Raw genomic sequence first — 16,400 nt, forward strand, 5'->3', positions numbered from 1 at the left:
AATGCAGCACTAAGATCTAATAAAACCAGCACAGAGACAAGTCCTTTGTCTGATGCAATAAGGAGGTCGTTAGTAATTTTCACCAGTGCTGTCTCTGTGCTATGATGAGCTCTAAATCCTGACTGAAAATCCTCAAATAAACTATTGCTCTGTAGAAAGTCACACAGCTGTTTAGCAACTGTTTTCTCCAGAACCTTAGAGAGAAAAGGAAGGTTAGATACAGGTCTATAGTTGGCTAAAACATCAGGATCAAGTTTGGGCTTTTTCAGAAGAGGTTTAATTACAGCTACTTTAAAGTACTGTGGTACATAGCCTGTTGATAGAGATAGATTGATCATATCTAGTATAGAGGTGCTGACTAAGGGTAAAACATCTTTAAGCAGCCTAGTCGGGATGGGGTCTAAGAGGCAGGTTGATGGTTTAGATGAAGAAATTATTGAAGTTAGTTGGTAAAGATTGAGTGAAGCAAAACAGTCTAAACATATATCTGGTTCTACAGCTGTTTCTAAGGTTCCTGAGTTAAGAGATGAGTCGGTGCCAGTTGAGGGCAGATCTGTGTTTCTAACAGCTGATAAAGGACAAATAAACAAATAGTCGTGTGATGAATGTTTCATTCAGTTTGTCCACTAGAGGACGCTCTGCAGCACCGCCGTCAGCTGACAGGATCAGCACGATGTCACGTTATCTTGGCGAGGTCTCTGCACATCACAGAAGTTCATTTGTGTTTCTGAAAAGGAGAAACAAATATCAGCCAATACATCCCAATATCCTCAAATAACCAAAAATATGAAACATCACATTAACAAGATATAGAAGATATGATGGAAAATAAGGACTGAGGCAGCAGCGGCTGTCAGTTTCCCCAGTACTCACCTGTAGGTCACTATGTCAAACAGGTGAATAAAAGAAGGTCCTGCAGGTGATGTCTTAATAAGTTCTGCTGCTGTGACGGGTTGTACTGCTAAAAGAAGCGGTACCTGGGTGTGGACTAATCTTCTCTTGTCTCAGTGGAACAGACAACTCTGGGCTGAAGGAACATTTTAGGTCCTTTAAAAAGTAGTTCTAGTATTAAAGGTTCTGGGACTTTGTAGTTTTACCTTTTAGAAGAGTTCTGTCTGAGGTGACTTGAATTCTGTTAAATTAAACACGATTCTTCTGACGGCGGGCGCGAGTGAAAGCTGCTACTTCCTGTTAATGCAGATGGAGGACTGGGCTGCTAAGACTGCTGGAACCAGAACCTGGACCAGGGGTTTCAGATAGTGTTCTCTTCACCTGCAACAGAAATTGCAGCTTTTCCAGGTGGAGTCTGAAATGTGTCTGTCTCTGTTTCAGCATGTGCAGCTCCTGACGCAGGTTCACCTGCTGAGTCGCCGTGTGGACGCCCTGAACCACGAAGCCGGCATCACCAAACACTACCTGGTCAGTCAGTAAACAACACCACAAACGCTACCTGGTCAGTCAGTAAACAACACTACAAACGCTACCGGGTCAGTCAGTAAACAACACCACAAACGCTACCTGGTCAGTCAGTAAACAACACCACAAACGCTACCTGGTCAGTCAGTAAACAACACCACAAACGCTACCTGGTCAGTCAGTAAACAACACCACAAACGCTACCTGGTCAGTCAGTAAACAACACCACAAACGCTACCGGTTCAGTCAGTAAACAACACCACAAACGCTACCGGTTCAGTCAGTAAACAACACCACAAACGCTACCTGGTCAGTCAGTAAACAACACCACAAACGCTACCTGGTCAGTCAGTAAACAACACCACAAACGCTACCTGGTCAGTCAGTAAACAACACCACAAACGCTACCTGGTCAGTCAGTAAACAACACCACAAACGCTACCTGGTCAGTCAGTAAACAACACCACAAACGCTACTTGGTGCCTGTACTACGAAGTGAGGTATGTGTCTTATCCAGGTAACTTCAGGTGTAACTCCCTGATTAACCTGTACTACCAAAGGTGGGCAGGTGTAACCCGAGGTCTGTTGCCATGGTGATTTACGCCGCATCTGTACTCAGCGTTACTAAGGAGAAGTATTAATACTTGTTCCTCTGCAGCTGAAATGAATGTGAGCCCTGCAGTCTCTGGGAGTTCAGAGAGGAATCTTAATTAATCAACGGGACAGTTTCTGAGATGGAGCCCGTCTGTAGGCTGGAACTGAATTCTGAGTGTTTTCACATATTTAGATCGACTATTTTACGTGTCCAAAAATACAGAGCCAGGGTGGGGTTAATAACCGAGAAAAGAACAGTGGAGTGCAGTGGTACCTTTACATCTTCATCATATTACACTTAAACGAAGAGCCCATAAAATACAGAATAGAGATGTGAACTACAGTAAGAACACTGTGAAAATATTTAGGCTACAAACTCACTCCATGCGATGCCAACAAGCCTCCCGGCTCTGTCGGCCGCCACGATATTAGACCACATTCAGACCAAACGCGACTTTTCTCCTCGCGACGCTTTCCTCGCGTGAGTACATTCGTACAAGTACAAGTGTTCACACACAACGCGAGAAGGCGATTTTAACGCGATAACGTGAATAAACACAACTCGCCGTTACTCCAGCTGTATGAACCCAAAGTAAACATGTTGCTGTGATTAAGTAGCAATAAACAGATCAAACTGATGCTGAAATAACGACAACATGATGCAGATTTGTTAAACATCTGAATTCATGCTTTGTCAGGTCTGTCAGCAGGACAGCAGCTTTTAAAATGTTTGTTTTCTGAATGGAGTTTGGTTCGATCAGGGCTATGCTATGCTAACCTGTTCACAGTAAAGTACAACAACAGCTGGAATAAAGTTACAGACACATGTTTTCTGAACTCACCAGGTAGTTCAACCTCCTCGCTTTCTTTTCTCCCAGCAATGTCCAGTTTTGTCCGGTTTTTATACAAATATGAAGTAGTGCCAAACAACGCTAACAACACTGGAACCGGATGTGCACAGAATCTAGCTGCTGAGAAGCTCCAGTGAAGATAAATCAATGTTGTAATCCTAAAAACTAAAGTAAAAAGCTAATTTAATAAAAGCAGTTTACTCCGAGTTCCTCCCTCAAGCAAACGGCGTAGTTGCGAGCAAAGTCCAGTCCTACCACGGGTGTTTATTTGTCCGAAAGCTGCAGCGCTGCTCCCTGCTCCTCTAGCCCAAGTTTAGCAGCTCTCAGCCGGCCTGCAGATTTTCAATCTCCCGCTCTGCCCGGTCCTCTCCACACAACGCTCTGAAGCCGTCGGTGACGTACAAACAATCTCAACGTTTATAGGCCACAGACTCTGAGAGCTCCATTTCACCTACATTTGATATCTACAGTGAAGGTGCTGCTCTTTGCAACATCGTCACCATCTGCTGGTCGGCTGACTGAGCTGCACCAACAAGACTCCCCTCTGTCTCCTAGAAATGATATTTATATTCTACTATTTTAAAGAGGTGGTATTCTGCTCCTTTCCAGGTTCCTCATCTTATTTAGAGTTTGTACCTGAGCAGGTTTACATGGTTATATTTTTGTCATACTGCACATTGCTGCAGCTCCTCTTTTCAGCCTGTGTTGAAGGCTTCGTTTTAGCTATGGAGTGATACATCTTGTCTCTACATGATCTTTGTTGGGAGTTGCACATGCTCAGTTCCTAGTTAAGGACTACTAGCCAATCAGAAGCAGAGAAGGGCGGGTCGGCGAGAAGCCGGTAAACGGCTCGGGTTCAGCCGTACCTGTTGCCGACCGGCTCGGCAACATGGACTGGAAGTTTCAGAGCGGTGAGTTTCAGAGCGGTGAGTTATTAATCTGTAACAAAAGTATCTTTCATCCATAAAGTTTTAACTTTCATCCCTGTGACGTCACAGGGATGAAAGGGAAGCGGCTGGACTACAAACGAGCTGTTTTCAGAGCAGAGTTTTCCAGGTAATGACCATAACGATGTTCCCATGGCGACTGCAGCTACCTGCAAAATGTGAAACAGGTGCAGAGTCACATAAACGGGTGTTAGCTGGCTACCTGGTTTGGCGGCGTGGCAGAGCTCCCTGACGACACTGACCGGTACGAAACCAGCATCCAGAGCACCGACGATGATCACCACATCAAACACACCTGAAACCAGGAGAAGAGGAGGGAGAAGGATCAGTTTCCAGAACTTTAAACCGTCAGAGATTCACTTTTACTGTCTGCTGCTTCTTTGTCCTGGAATCATTTTCCTCTCATCACACCTGAGAATGTGTGTTGTCACAGGTAGAAGGAAGACTCAAACTATACGACCACGAAGCATCAGATGAACAGCAGCCGCCGCCAGCAGCTGATCGTCGTCATCACACAGTCAAACAGGCTGCAGCTCAATGACTCGCTCCATTGTCGAGATTAGCTGCAGTACATATTTACAGCCACTAACTGCAGGTGGAGCTGTTAGCTACCTGAACCACCTGACAAAGCTAACGTTAGCATGCTAACATCAGAGTGACAGAGGTGCTGACCTGGAACGTGATAAAAGCTGTTTAATAAATTCTTAAACTCAAAGTATGAGACATAACATTTGACTAGTAAATAACGTTTCTTAGCTTAGCATGATCAGATATTCCCTCTTATTAAAAGCTGTAGGAATGTGTGCACGCCTTCAAAACCATCGCAGTTTTGTTAGGTTTAGGAAAATTATCTTAATTTGGGTTAAAATAAGTTAATCCAGGAAGTTCTGTCGGTAGTGAGTCAGCTCGTCCTCAGCAGAGAAACGTTCGTTAAGGTCCGTCATGCAGCAGCTTACTGCGACCCATGTTTTCTGTTAGGCCGCCACATCTAGGGGCAGAGGAAGTCAGGTGACAACAACCATGTTGGTGTGTCATGTAGTGTTAGATAATATTTGATTGTTTCCATCGTCACTAAAGTTTTTACTCACTGAGATGTTACCTGAGTCTAAACGATGAGACCTGATTCAGTGAATCAAGAGTTAGAAGCGAGTTCGTTGAGACTGAGAGGACTCAGGAGGACTGAAGGACTCAGGAAGTCCTGCTCTGTAATTAGAAGCCTTTCACTCTCATTCCTCGAATCTTATGAGGAACAGAAGCTTTCTGCAGGAATGAAGGTGAATTAGAACAGAACCATCGTACTGAACGATCAGCGCTGAGTGAGTGCTTCAGAGTGAGTGCTTCAGAGTGAGTGCTTCAGTGTGAGTGCTTCAGAGTGAGTGCTTCAGAGTGAGTGCTTCAGAGTGAGTGCTTAAGTGTGAGTGCTTCAGTATGAGTGCTTCAGAGTGAGTGTGCAGTGTGAGTGCTTCAGAGTGAGTGTGCAGTGTGAGTGCTTCAGAGTGAGTGCTTCAGAGTGAGTGTTCAGTGTGAGTGCTTCAGAGTGAGTGCTTCAGAGTGAGTGCTTCAGAGTGAGTGCTTCAGAGTGAGTGCTTCAGAGTGAGTGTGCAGTGTGAGTGCTTCAGTGTGAGTGCTTCAGTGTGAGTGCTTCAGTATGAGTGCTTCAGAGTGAGTGCTTCAGTGTGAGTGCTTCAGAGTGAGTGCTTCAGAGTGAGTGCTTCAGTGTGAGTGTGCAGTGTGAGTGCTTCAGTGTGAGTGCTTCAGTGTGAGTGCTTCAGTATGAGTGCTTCAGAGTGAGTGCTTTAGTGTGAGTGCTTCAGAGTGAGTGTGCAGTGTGAGTGCTTCAGAGTGAGTGTGCAGTGTGAGTGCTTCAGAGTGAGTGCTTTAGTGTGAGTGCTTCAGTGTGAGTGCTTCAGTGTGAGTGTGCAGTGTGAGTGCTTCAGAGTGAGTGCTTTAGTGTGAGTGCTTCAGTGTGAGTGCTTCAGTGTGAGTGTGCAGTGTGAGTGCTTCAGTGTGAGTGCTTCAGAGTGAATGTGCAGTGTGAGTGCTTCAGAGTGAGTTCTTCAGAGTGAGTGCTTCAGAGTGAGTGCTTCAGAGTGAGTGCTTCAGAGTGAGTGTGCAGTGTGAGTGCTTCAGTGTGAGTGCTTCAGTGTGAGTGCTTCAGTGTGAGTGCTTCAGTGTGAGTGTGCAGTGTGAGTGCTTCAGAGTGAGTGCTTCAGAGTGAGTGTGCAGTGTGAGTGCTTCAGAGTGAGTGTGCAGTGTGAGTGCTTCAGTGTGAGTGTGCAGTGTGAGTGCTTCAGTGTGAGTGCTTCAGAGTGAGTGTGCAGTGTGAGTGCTTCAGAGTGAGTGCTTCAGTGTGAGTGCTTCAGTGTGCGTGTGCAGTGTGAGTGCTTCAGTGTGAGTGCTTCAGAGTGAGTGTGCAGTGTGAGTGCTTCAGTGTGAGTGTGCAGTGTGAGTGTGCAGTGTGAGTGCTTCAGAGTGAGTGTGCAGAGTGAGTGCTTCAGAGTGAGTGTGCAGAGTGAGTGCTTCAGTGTGAGTGCTTCAGTGTGATTGTGCAGAGTGAGTGCTTCAGTGTGAGTGCTTCAGTGTGAGTGCTTCAGTGTGAGTGTGCAGTGTGAGTGCTTCAGAGTGAGTGTGCAGTGTGAGTGCTTCAGTGTGAGTGTGCAGAGTGAGTGTGCAGAGTGAGTGCTTCAGAGTGAGTGCTTCAGAGTGAGTGTGCAGTGTGAGTGCTTCAGAGTGAGTGTGCAGTGTGAGTGCTTCAGTGTGAGTGCTTCAGTGTGAGTGCTTCAGTGTGAGTGTGGTGTACCGGTCTGTGCAGGCAGCGGCTGTGGTCCCAGTAAGGCCAGTCTGAGGTCCTGATAGAGGCCGGTCTTAGCAGCTAGTTCCAGCATGCCATTGCTGCCGTCCACGCCAACAAAGTGCCTGAAGCCCAGTTCAACCATCTGAGCTCTCAAAGGAGAAGACGACCAACATCAGCGCTGACCTTTGACCTCTGCAGACCTTTTTGTTTATCAGCGCCGTCTGCAGCTGAACATCTCCACGTTTACGTGAAAGCCATTGAAGATGTTCAGAGGACGAGCGATAGTGATTCTGGTGAATGCTCACAGTTTGATCTGTCTGAGACTGTAACAACAACAACACTGCAGCCTCCACAGGACACGATACATACAATCTGATCTCAAGCAGACTAAATATCATTTAGTGACACATTCCTTTCTGCATTTGTCTCCTCTTCAACTCTTAGCAACACGACAATCGGCCTTTAATCTCGAACTTAAATACTGACGGGACAAAATGGCTTTTATTTTAAAGGACCCTTATTCCCTGCCCTCCACACTCTGAATGGTACTGCAAACTGAAATTGTCCAACCTTATAAATACCCATTAGACAGCAGTCTGACTTTGACACAGCGAGAGGAGAAACTGACACAGAAACTAAAGATATAGTTTCTAATAAAGCACGTTTTTGTGTTCAGGAAAATTTTCGGACAGTCGGCCATCATGTCTGCGCCCCACTATTCGAGCTCTGTCTCATCTCAGGGTGTCAAGTACCGACGCTTTGTCAGGTTTCAGGGTCCGTATGAGAATCCCTGGGCTTCCAAGTGACTCCGATGTAACCCGCCCACCGTTACATGCTGTACTTATTAAACCTCAAACCCAATCGTGTTGTTTTGGTGCCAAAATCAGGATCTTTCCTAAACCTAAAGGCGTCTCTGTCCGGGTTGGCCAAGTGCCGAGGCAGGAAACAGAGATGTGTATACAAATGCTCGCCACAGGAAGCACAGGTGCAGTTTATGATGTTTAAATTGCGAAGCAGAAGTCCACACAAAGGCAAGGAATCCAACACAGGGTAGAATGATCTAGAAAGGTGCAAACATGGAGACAAGCAGGGGAACACTCGACAAACGATGAGAACTGAGCTCTTTAAATAGGAGGGAAGGAGCGGACAGGTGAGACACCTCAGGTAATCGGGACAGCGGGGAGCTAAACTAGACACGAACAGCAGAGACAGGAAGTGAAGCATGAGACAATGCACAAGGACGAAGGGGCAGGGAAGGAAGAAACATGACCGTCTCATTCAGACGCTGAAAAACTCAGACGCGTTGAGAAAGCCTGAAAAAGCGTGTTCGATGCCCTGAGATGAGAACTTGGTGTTATGCTGTTTTACTGCAGCAGTTGAATATGGCCGGCTGGTCCTCACCAGCAACAACAAGAATAACGCCTGAAGTCCACTGACTTGGACTTCAGCTAATCGCAGCCATTCTAGTTGCTGCAGCCTGAAGTTGACGGAACAAAACGGGGTCACATAGAGCCTTGAAGAAGCTAGCAGAAGCACATAAAGGACAAATTAATAACGCTTCTGAGTTTCCAGTGGACTTTGACGCCGGGCTGAGGACGCATCGAAACCGTGGCGCTGCCGTAACGTGCCGTAGCCGGAGTCAGAGGACTTCTTTCTGTAATCTTTATTTCGAAAGGTCTCCCGCAGAAGCTGCCTCAGTAAATCACTTCTCTACTCTTAATAATAAAACCACGGCTCAGAGCAGATCTCAGGTCTGTTGAACTCTAGTTAAGACTTCAGGTTGTAGCTTTAATTTGCTTAAATCACTGAACTCATCCTGCCTACACACGGAGACGGGCGATAAATCTGAATGAATTCAACTTCGGTGCTCACGGTTTATATAAAATGAACTAAACAACTAAAATGTGGGAAATGGAGCAGATCTATCGCTGTGTAGCAGGACCACAGTGACAAGTTTAAACATATGTATTTTCACGTGTGTGTGTGACCCGGTGGGCTTTAAGAGGTTTTATACATCCAGAAAACTTCAATAAAAAACCAGCCCAGGCTTCTAATTGAGACATGCAGCCACACCAAGCCACACCAAGCCACTAAGAGGTACAGGCTTCTAATTGAGACTGGGCTTTTAACTGAAGTTTTACGGTATTTAACTACAGAAGCTGACAGATGAAGAAAAAACAGAGCTGGTTTGGATTGTCCTTTAGATGTTATGTACTTCCACAATGAAGCGTGGCTAAAAAGAAATGTGAAAACAGGCTCTAGAAACTGGAGTTTAATAACGTTAACGGTCTCACCACTTTAGCGACCCATCCAGACCCGCAGGCGACGTCCAGGACCAAAGCTTCTCCGGGACTCCCAGAGAAGTTTTCAGACAGGGCGTCTACGGCCAGGTACGGGGCTCTGTAGCTCATCAGGGAGTGATCCTGTTTTAAAAGACATGTCAGATTCAAACCTGATTCTAAATCTTCAGCTGGAGTTTTCTCAGGAGGAGACCGACTGCATCAGACCTGAAACTCTGTGCCGACATCAATCAAAGCTCTGCTGATGTGAGTTTGTTTTAGGGAAGTTTGGCCTTCTGGGCGTCATAAATAGCTTAATTTGATTTTTGGTCGTCTGAGGGAGAAAAACCTGCTTGTTAGCAACATGTTAGCAACCAGCGCCGACTTCCGCATCCAGCAAAGCAAGTCTAAAACACCAAAGTTAAATATTTCTCTTGAAAACGATGGGTGATGATGGAAAAACTCACCTAATCTCTTAGCTGAAGCTAATTCACTTTGTTTAACTGACGCATGAAAAGTATTTTGGTAAATGTTTATAGAATGAAGGCAAAGCTCTCCATCTACCATTCAAATTTCTGCTCCTACCCTCAGCTATTTTCATTAAGGCGGGGTCAGGACCGGAAGAACTACATCACAGGTACAAGCCGGAAGGGGTTTTCTCAGGAGGGTGAGAAGCCAAGTCATCATGAGGAACTTCGCTCCTTCGCGTCCAAAGGAACCAGTTTAGGTGGTTCGTGCAAATCTTTCTATTGTTTTTTTCTATTGTGCATTTTGTAGCTCTGCTTTGGGGACAGAGACATGCTAAACTTTATGCATGTATCAGTTGATCAGATAGATATTATTAAATGCTTGAACATGTGTCTGTTTGTTGCTTTTATTGTTTCTTGGCTAACATTAGCACGTGTCCCGTGATGTGTAGCAGTGGACATTGTCTCTATAAAAAACTTTCTGGCGGACGGCTGCTTCGAGCTCCTGGCCTCAGTGTTTGATGTTTGCTTTACTTTATTTAACCTGCAGGTCACCTATCGGCCGCTCTGTCTGTCACAGGTAAACAAGGAGGTTGGACCCAGATGCTGACGCAGACCAGCAGGATGCAGTTCTTGTAATTTATTAAACAAAGGAATAACAGATTCATGGCAGGCAAAAGTTCAAACAAAGTCCATGCTCAGAAATAAGCAGGGAAACCAAAAAGAAGTGAGCAGATGAAACACAGGAGCACACAAGCAGGGAGGAAGTAAACAAGGGAAACACATCAGGTAATCAGGGAAGACAAAGACGGCAAATAAAGTTTAATGAAGAACACAGAGACGGAAGTTGTCAAAGTAGAGCAGGAAGTAAAGCATGAAACGATACACGAGGATGGATTTAACAGGGAGAAAAGACAGAAGAGCCATCACTTTACAGAACATAGTATAATTTTTTTTTTTAACCTAATGTCTGTATTATAGCAAACTTGTATACTGTATTTATCAACAGGATTTGAAGAGTTATATCTGTTTTACTGCTCTTTTATATTTTTATTGTTCACTGTAATCTTGTTGTTTTTGTTTAGGTAGACAATTTTAAGATCTGTCCAGGGACAACGGATGAAAAATAGCCTTTTGGCTAAAGCTGGTGCATTTGCAGCAATGTTAATTAATGAACACTGTCCCTGTCAAATAAACGAATAAATAAAATAAAACAGAATCAGGAAAAAACAAGCAGGAAATAACAAAACTAAAAAGCATGATTACTGCCGCTTTAAGTCCCCATTAAACCTGATCAGAGACCGGGTTCTGACCTTATCATAGTTTTCTGTCCAGGTGTCGTAGAACTGAACACGATGTTCTGGATCAGGACTTTTACAGGACTGAAATGCGACCCTCGCATCGTCCGCAGTTCTGCAGGAGTCGGCCATGATGAGGCTTCGGACCTGCTAGAGGAAGGATGCAGAGAGACCATCAACCTTAACTCAGGAGGCACTGAAACAGTGAACACGAACAGCAAAATTTTTTACCTGATCAGATTAACTCTTTAGGACGAGATTGTTAAAGTACGTAACCTGTAAATCGGTAAAAATGACCATTACGTCTGATATGGCCGACTTCCTGTTGGGCTTAGTACGTAGCTCCAGGAGGCTTTTTGGTGCATCTTGGCATGAAACATGTTCCACAAAGGTTTTGTGCATTTCGGAGAAACGTGCATTTTAGGGGATGCTAGCGAGCCAGTTTGCCACGCCCACGCACAAAAGCGTGTGACGTGTAAATGTCCATGGGACTTGAATTTTGTGCAAAATTTTGTGAATTTTCGAGCATGTTTGAAAGAAGAAGACAAAGAATTCCTTCAGTTTCATTAGGGTCCTTGCATGGTTGATGCTCGGGCCCTAATAATCACGTAGGGATCAGGAGGGTGTCGTGCCTGCCATCTTACCAGTAGGAGGCGCTGACATTGGAATGAACAGCTGCAAGGATCCTGATGAGAGATTACGACCACATCACACCCATTCTCCATTCACTCCACTGGCTTCCCCTCTCAGCTAGGACTGAATACAAGGACTCCCTCCTCACCCACCAGTGCATCTATGGAAATGCCCCCCCCCCACCTGAAAGAACTACTCCCCCTTCTAACTACAACACGATCCCTCCACTCAACAAACTCAAACCACCTCCTTCCCCCCAGGACTAAGCTCAGCACCATGGCTTTCTGTTCTGCCTCTCCTTGGATCTGGACCCCCCGACCATCTGAGGGCCCCGCAGACTACTAAAAACATTTCTTTTTAGCAGAACATATGAGTTTTAATCAACCCTGCGACCTATTTGTATTTTATATTGATGCTTTTATGATCTTAACTGTAGCACTTTGAGATTTGTTTCAAATGTGAAGTGCATTACAAATAAAATGTATTCTCATTATTCAGTTCTTAACGTTTCTGTATCATCTGAGTGTCCGGGACAAATAAAACCTGTAAACCGGCTGTTCAACACACGTTGTTCAAATCTGGAAGGTTTTCTCTGCCGCAGGAGGATTTTAAATACACATCAGATATAAAAAAAGAAAAACTTTACTGCAATACGAGTTGTTTTGAATGACGTTCTTTTACTTTGATCCTTTTTTGGGAAATTTTGTAAGTAAATAATGATATTGATACTTTTACTGAGGAAGTTTTGAACGCAGTACTTTTACTTGCAGTGAAGTATTTTCAGAAGAAGACTCAAACATCAGAGATAAGAAAAAGAGAACCCAGTGCATTACTTGATAAACGGTATATAAATATATAATTGATATCTTTACCTTATTTTCTGGAGGTGTCGGAGCAGTCGGCCGGAGCTCAGCGAAGAAGACTGTGTGGAATTTAAAGACTCCTCAGGCGAGTACGAAGATGTCTGGTTGACGCCGTCAGAGGAAAACTGTCCAATGACGTTGTGTAACGTACTTACTGTTTAGAGTACTGTTAGCTTGGTGGAATGTAAGGAAGTACAGTGCAGAGTGGTGGTGGTGGGGGGGTTATGACAGTAATCCAGAAACAGCAGATCTAACAGAAACATGAGCGCTTTACTTTCACACTGCAGGTACGTGTTGCTGATAATGTGTGCAGGTAAACAGGGAGGAGGATCTGGGAGGCCTCAACACGCTGCTGAACCCTCAGGTCACACCAGACCAGTGGAACCAGTTATACACTGACGGTGGTTGGAAAGTCCCCTGAGCAGGTTTATGTACACAAAGTAGTTTTACTCTGTGTTCATAAACCCACAGCTACACATGGAGGGGACTGAATGTTAACCACATGGAGCCCGGCACCTATTTCCTGGAAAAATGCCTAAAATAACAAACCCAAAATAAATCAGTAATATCTCCTCAACCATCAGGCCCAGATGCATAATTCTGTTTTTTTTTGAAAGGTCAGAAGCTGAGGAACATAAATCCAATGGACATTAACATATTTATTTTACCATTACAGACGACATGGAGATGCAATACAGAAAAAATATGATATCAAAACCATCCTAAGGTAGATTATAATGCACCTGAATTTCTTCTAATACACCTGGAACACAACTGTAACTGTGATGAAGAAACTAATATACAACAGTTATTACACAATCTTTCAAAAATAAAGCAGGCGAATTTCCATATTTACTGTTTATGTTTTTTATGTTCACTTTTATTGGGAGTTATCTTCAAAACATTATTTCTCTCCACACAACCATGTTCCAAATAACATAAAGCTTCCAAAACACTGAAATATTGATAAAAACAGTCAATATAAATGACCAAAAGCACTCCCACACTGTCCAGGCCCACAGCTTGACAACAGAACATCCTGCAGGGCTGTGGTGGGCTCAGTTTGTAGCTCCTACGGGTCGCCAGCAGAGGCCGATAAAGATCGCCTCCGCCACATCACACTCTTCTTCTCCACTTCAATCTGATGACAGAAATGAAACTTAACGCTGCGTTCCATTTACCTCGGAAGTCGGAGGTCGGAGCTGGGAACGCCGTCACACCCGAGTTGACGGCGTTCCAGTTAACAAGTCGGAAAACCTCGCTCGGCCAGCTGTTTGTTTACAACTAGCCAGGTTAGCTGTTGATACGACAGCACTTTGTGTACGAACATTTATGAGTAGAAAGTATGACAGTATAAAGTACAACTTTCACTAACTGTTGATGCCCCGACAGCCATCTTGGATCACGAAGTCGGGGTTCCGACTTAAGGGGGCGTTCCCTTTGATATTTTGACCTTTGAACTCAGAAATTCTTCCCATGTCAACTGGAACGCACCATAAGACCGCAGCCGATCTAAACAAGATGGCGGCCCGCTAGACTGTCTCTGTTGACACAAAGCACCGCTGTTTTTGGACGGAAAACAGCTAGAACAGTGAAAATCGGTTACGTCCCCGCTACCGGGTCAGTCCGTTCCCATGTTTAAGAGACGCACAGAACAGAAACAGTACGTGGAGGATGGGAAAAATAACATTTTGTCTTTTCAATCATGAGGTCGTTTTAATCTTTCCATGTATGACACTCACAGGAAGTCGGAGGAACATCCTGTCAGATCCACCTGTAGGTTCCCTGTACTTTGCAGAACATGTTCAGGTAGTAGTAGTAGTTCGTGTTCTGGATCGCTGCTGCAGTTGTTCAATAAACAAGAAACAGGCCAACATTGATCAAAACTGGACCATTTTCTTTAGGAGTCGCTGTCACGTCATGCAGCCAGAGAGTGACTTTTAATATTGAATCTCACAAATGTACCAGTTAGAATAACAAATGTTGCACCTGCGACACTTTTAAGGTTTAAAGTTTTGAAGTGATACAAAGAAAATTTTCCCCAAACAGTAAATCTGAGTGGTCTAAGTTTGTGTATCATAACTATGTATTTGTTGAATGAGGCCACAGGTGAAAGACTGGGCGGAGTTTGGTTGACTCAGTGTCACCGCGTCTCGTTAAACCTCTTCAGCAAGTGAAATACACTGAAATGAGCAAAGTGTCACGTGGAGTCGGTGCGAATGTGCCGGCGGTGGTAGCAGGGCGCTGAGGGGGCTCGGTTACAGACGATCTGAGTCCTGGAGTTTAAAAGAAAAACCAACCTGTGCATCCTGAACATATAGATCACACTCACTCTGTACACCATCGACTGCACCAGCTGCTCACCCACCACTTCCCTTAGACGCCCTGAGGACACCGCCATCCTCCTCACTGATCACCACTCTGTTCTGCTCAGAGGCGCCGCGCTGACTGGCAGCCGCCTCACTCTGACATCTCTCCGTGTTGCTGTGGGTCGTGTTTGTGCACAAGTGTATTTCAGACCTGTGTGGATACTGACATAATAACAGAGTGAAAACACTGAGTTATATTATTATTAAATAAAGTATATCTTCTTCTTCTAGTAGGCCTGTCTAATCAATTGCTACTAGTAAGATGGGAATAGTTAATGCTTAGTTTTAAACTGTAAAACAGAGCGTTTACTGCAGGTTTAAGTTGGTCTATTCCTTAATGAAATATTAATAATGATGCACTTTCTTTGTATGTGACCTACACAAGAGAAAAGGTTCCAAAAAGAACCGAGCAGGTCAGAATATAAATCAGCTTCAGTCTGAGGAGAAACAAAATTAATAATAATAAAAGAAGAAGAAGCTGCAGCTCAGACAAACACATCCACTTCCTGTTTAAATGTGCATGTATGTTCATTCCTGTTTATTATCTAACTCTGCGTGACGCAGCGCAGGGGGCGGGGCCTCCACTCCCACGAGGACCAATCCGGTGAGGAGGATGATGCAGTGATGTCTCACTCTGCTCACTATCCCGGAAACTAAAGAAGCTCGGCTGCAGTCCGACACAGTGTGAATGACCTTGTGTAAACTTAAAGTTACTGCCGCTGGAGTGAGATTTAACCAGAGGGGACAAAGCAGGAGTCACTCACAACAATATGTAAACATTCATGATTCCGATCATAGGTGTAATTTACACCGGGGACACGTCCATGTCACTTTTTGAAAAAATTGTTAAAACAATAATCTTGCAACAAGAAATGTTCAATAACTCAGGTGAGAAAGGTTTATTTTCACAATAACAAAACATGCAATGCAAATATAGAAGAAACAGATGGACACTGTCAAAAAAACACCAACAACCTGATTACTGCAATATGTTCTGTTCTATATTTTGAAGTGTCACCTGCCACCTGAATTTTATGTTTCCCTTCATGTAAATAAAGACATTTCCCCGTAAACTGGTGCAGAAAACGTCTCCAGGACAATAAGTGTTTAATGCACAAAATCTGCTGGGGCAGGACCCCCAGACTGCCCACTACGATGTTTCAGCATTGAATATTTCCTCAAATTACTGTTTTAAAAATATTTTCTTGTCCTTGTGACACAAATATCGTGCATCGTCACATCTCATGAGAGAATTGTATCGTCACACCTGTAATTTGAGCCCTTATCAACACAAAGTGACGCCCTTGATGCCAACGAGGCTGAACTGAACTGACTTTACACCACAGACGGTATAAAGAAGTGAGCGTAGCCGCCGTGACGTCACCCGTTGGTTTGTGTTTTAGTTTGCCATTTTGGCCGCCATGTTGATTTTTTTGCAACCAGCAGCACCGGACGTGACCATATTTGGATGAGAGGGTGGAGCTAGCTAGCTTGGTTAGCGCCAAACAGGCTTAAAACAAAACATACAAACTGAAAAATGAACAGCCGACTCTTGATGGGCTTTTTCAGCGGCACTGGTTAAATGTTCACAGAGCAGCGGATACGAGTCGCCTCTATCCTGATTGTCACCATGGTAGCGACCTGTCAGTCAGCTTGTAGTCCCGCCCTAAAGCCTCCCCTGCTTCCTGGTCTCTGTTCCTCTAAATGGGACCATAATTTACTAAATGAACATCATGCTGTGTTGAAGAAGACTTGAAACTAGCGACTGAGACCAGAAACTCATCAGGAAAGTGTTTACTGAGGGAATAAATCAGCTGACAAGTAGAAACATTTTCTCACAGACTTCTATACAATCACACTTCTTTCTGCAGCCGCTGGAGTCGCCCCCT

The 16,400-nt window shown here is 44.5% G+C and overlaps 1 protein-coding gene across 1 annotated transcript; it reads right to left on the reverse strand.

Annotated features, from left to right (window-relative positions):
* Nucleotides 1-3,898: 3,898 nt before the first annotated feature.
* Nucleotides 3,899-12,314, reverse strand: LOC123985192 (methyltransferase-like protein 27). Its single transcript, XM_046072633.1, has 6 exons — nt 12,152-12,314; nt 10,662-10,796; nt 8,897-9,025; nt 6,609-6,744; nt 4,011-4,103; nt 3,899-3,957 (listed from the first exon to the last, which is right to left on the reverse strand). The coding sequence occupies exons 2-6, from the start codon at nt 10,776-10,778 to the stop codon at nt 3,899-3,901; spliced, it is 534 nt and encodes a 177-aa protein (XP_045928589.1). The 5' UTR covers nt 10,779-10,796; nt 12,152-12,314.
* Nucleotides 12,315-16,400: the final 4,086 nt, after the last annotated feature.

This window comes from Micropterus dolomieu, linkage group LG16 (assembly GCF_021292245.1).
Source record: "Micropterus dolomieu isolate WLL.071019.BEF.003 ecotype Adirondacks linkage group LG16, ASM2129224v1, whole genome shotgun sequence".
NCBI classification, from domain to species: domain Eukaryota; kingdom Metazoa; phylum Chordata; class Actinopteri; order Centrarchiformes; family Centrarchidae; genus Micropterus; species Micropterus dolomieu.

Excerpts from the sequence above, each read along its gene's own strand:
- LOC123985192 (XM_046072633.1), bottom strand. The coding sequence starts at position 10,778 with ATGGCCGACTCCTGCAGAACTGCGGACGATGCGAGGGTCGCATTTCAG. Across the intron at positions 6,745-8,896 it reads CTGGATGGGTCGCTAAAGTG|ATGGTTGAACTGGGCTTCAG; the intron begins GTGAGACCGTTA and ends TTGAGAGCTCAG. Across the intron at positions 3,958-4,010 it reads CTGCCACGCCGCCAAACCAG|GTAGCTGCAGTCGCCATGGG; the intron begins GTAGCCAGCTAA and ends CACATTTTGCAG.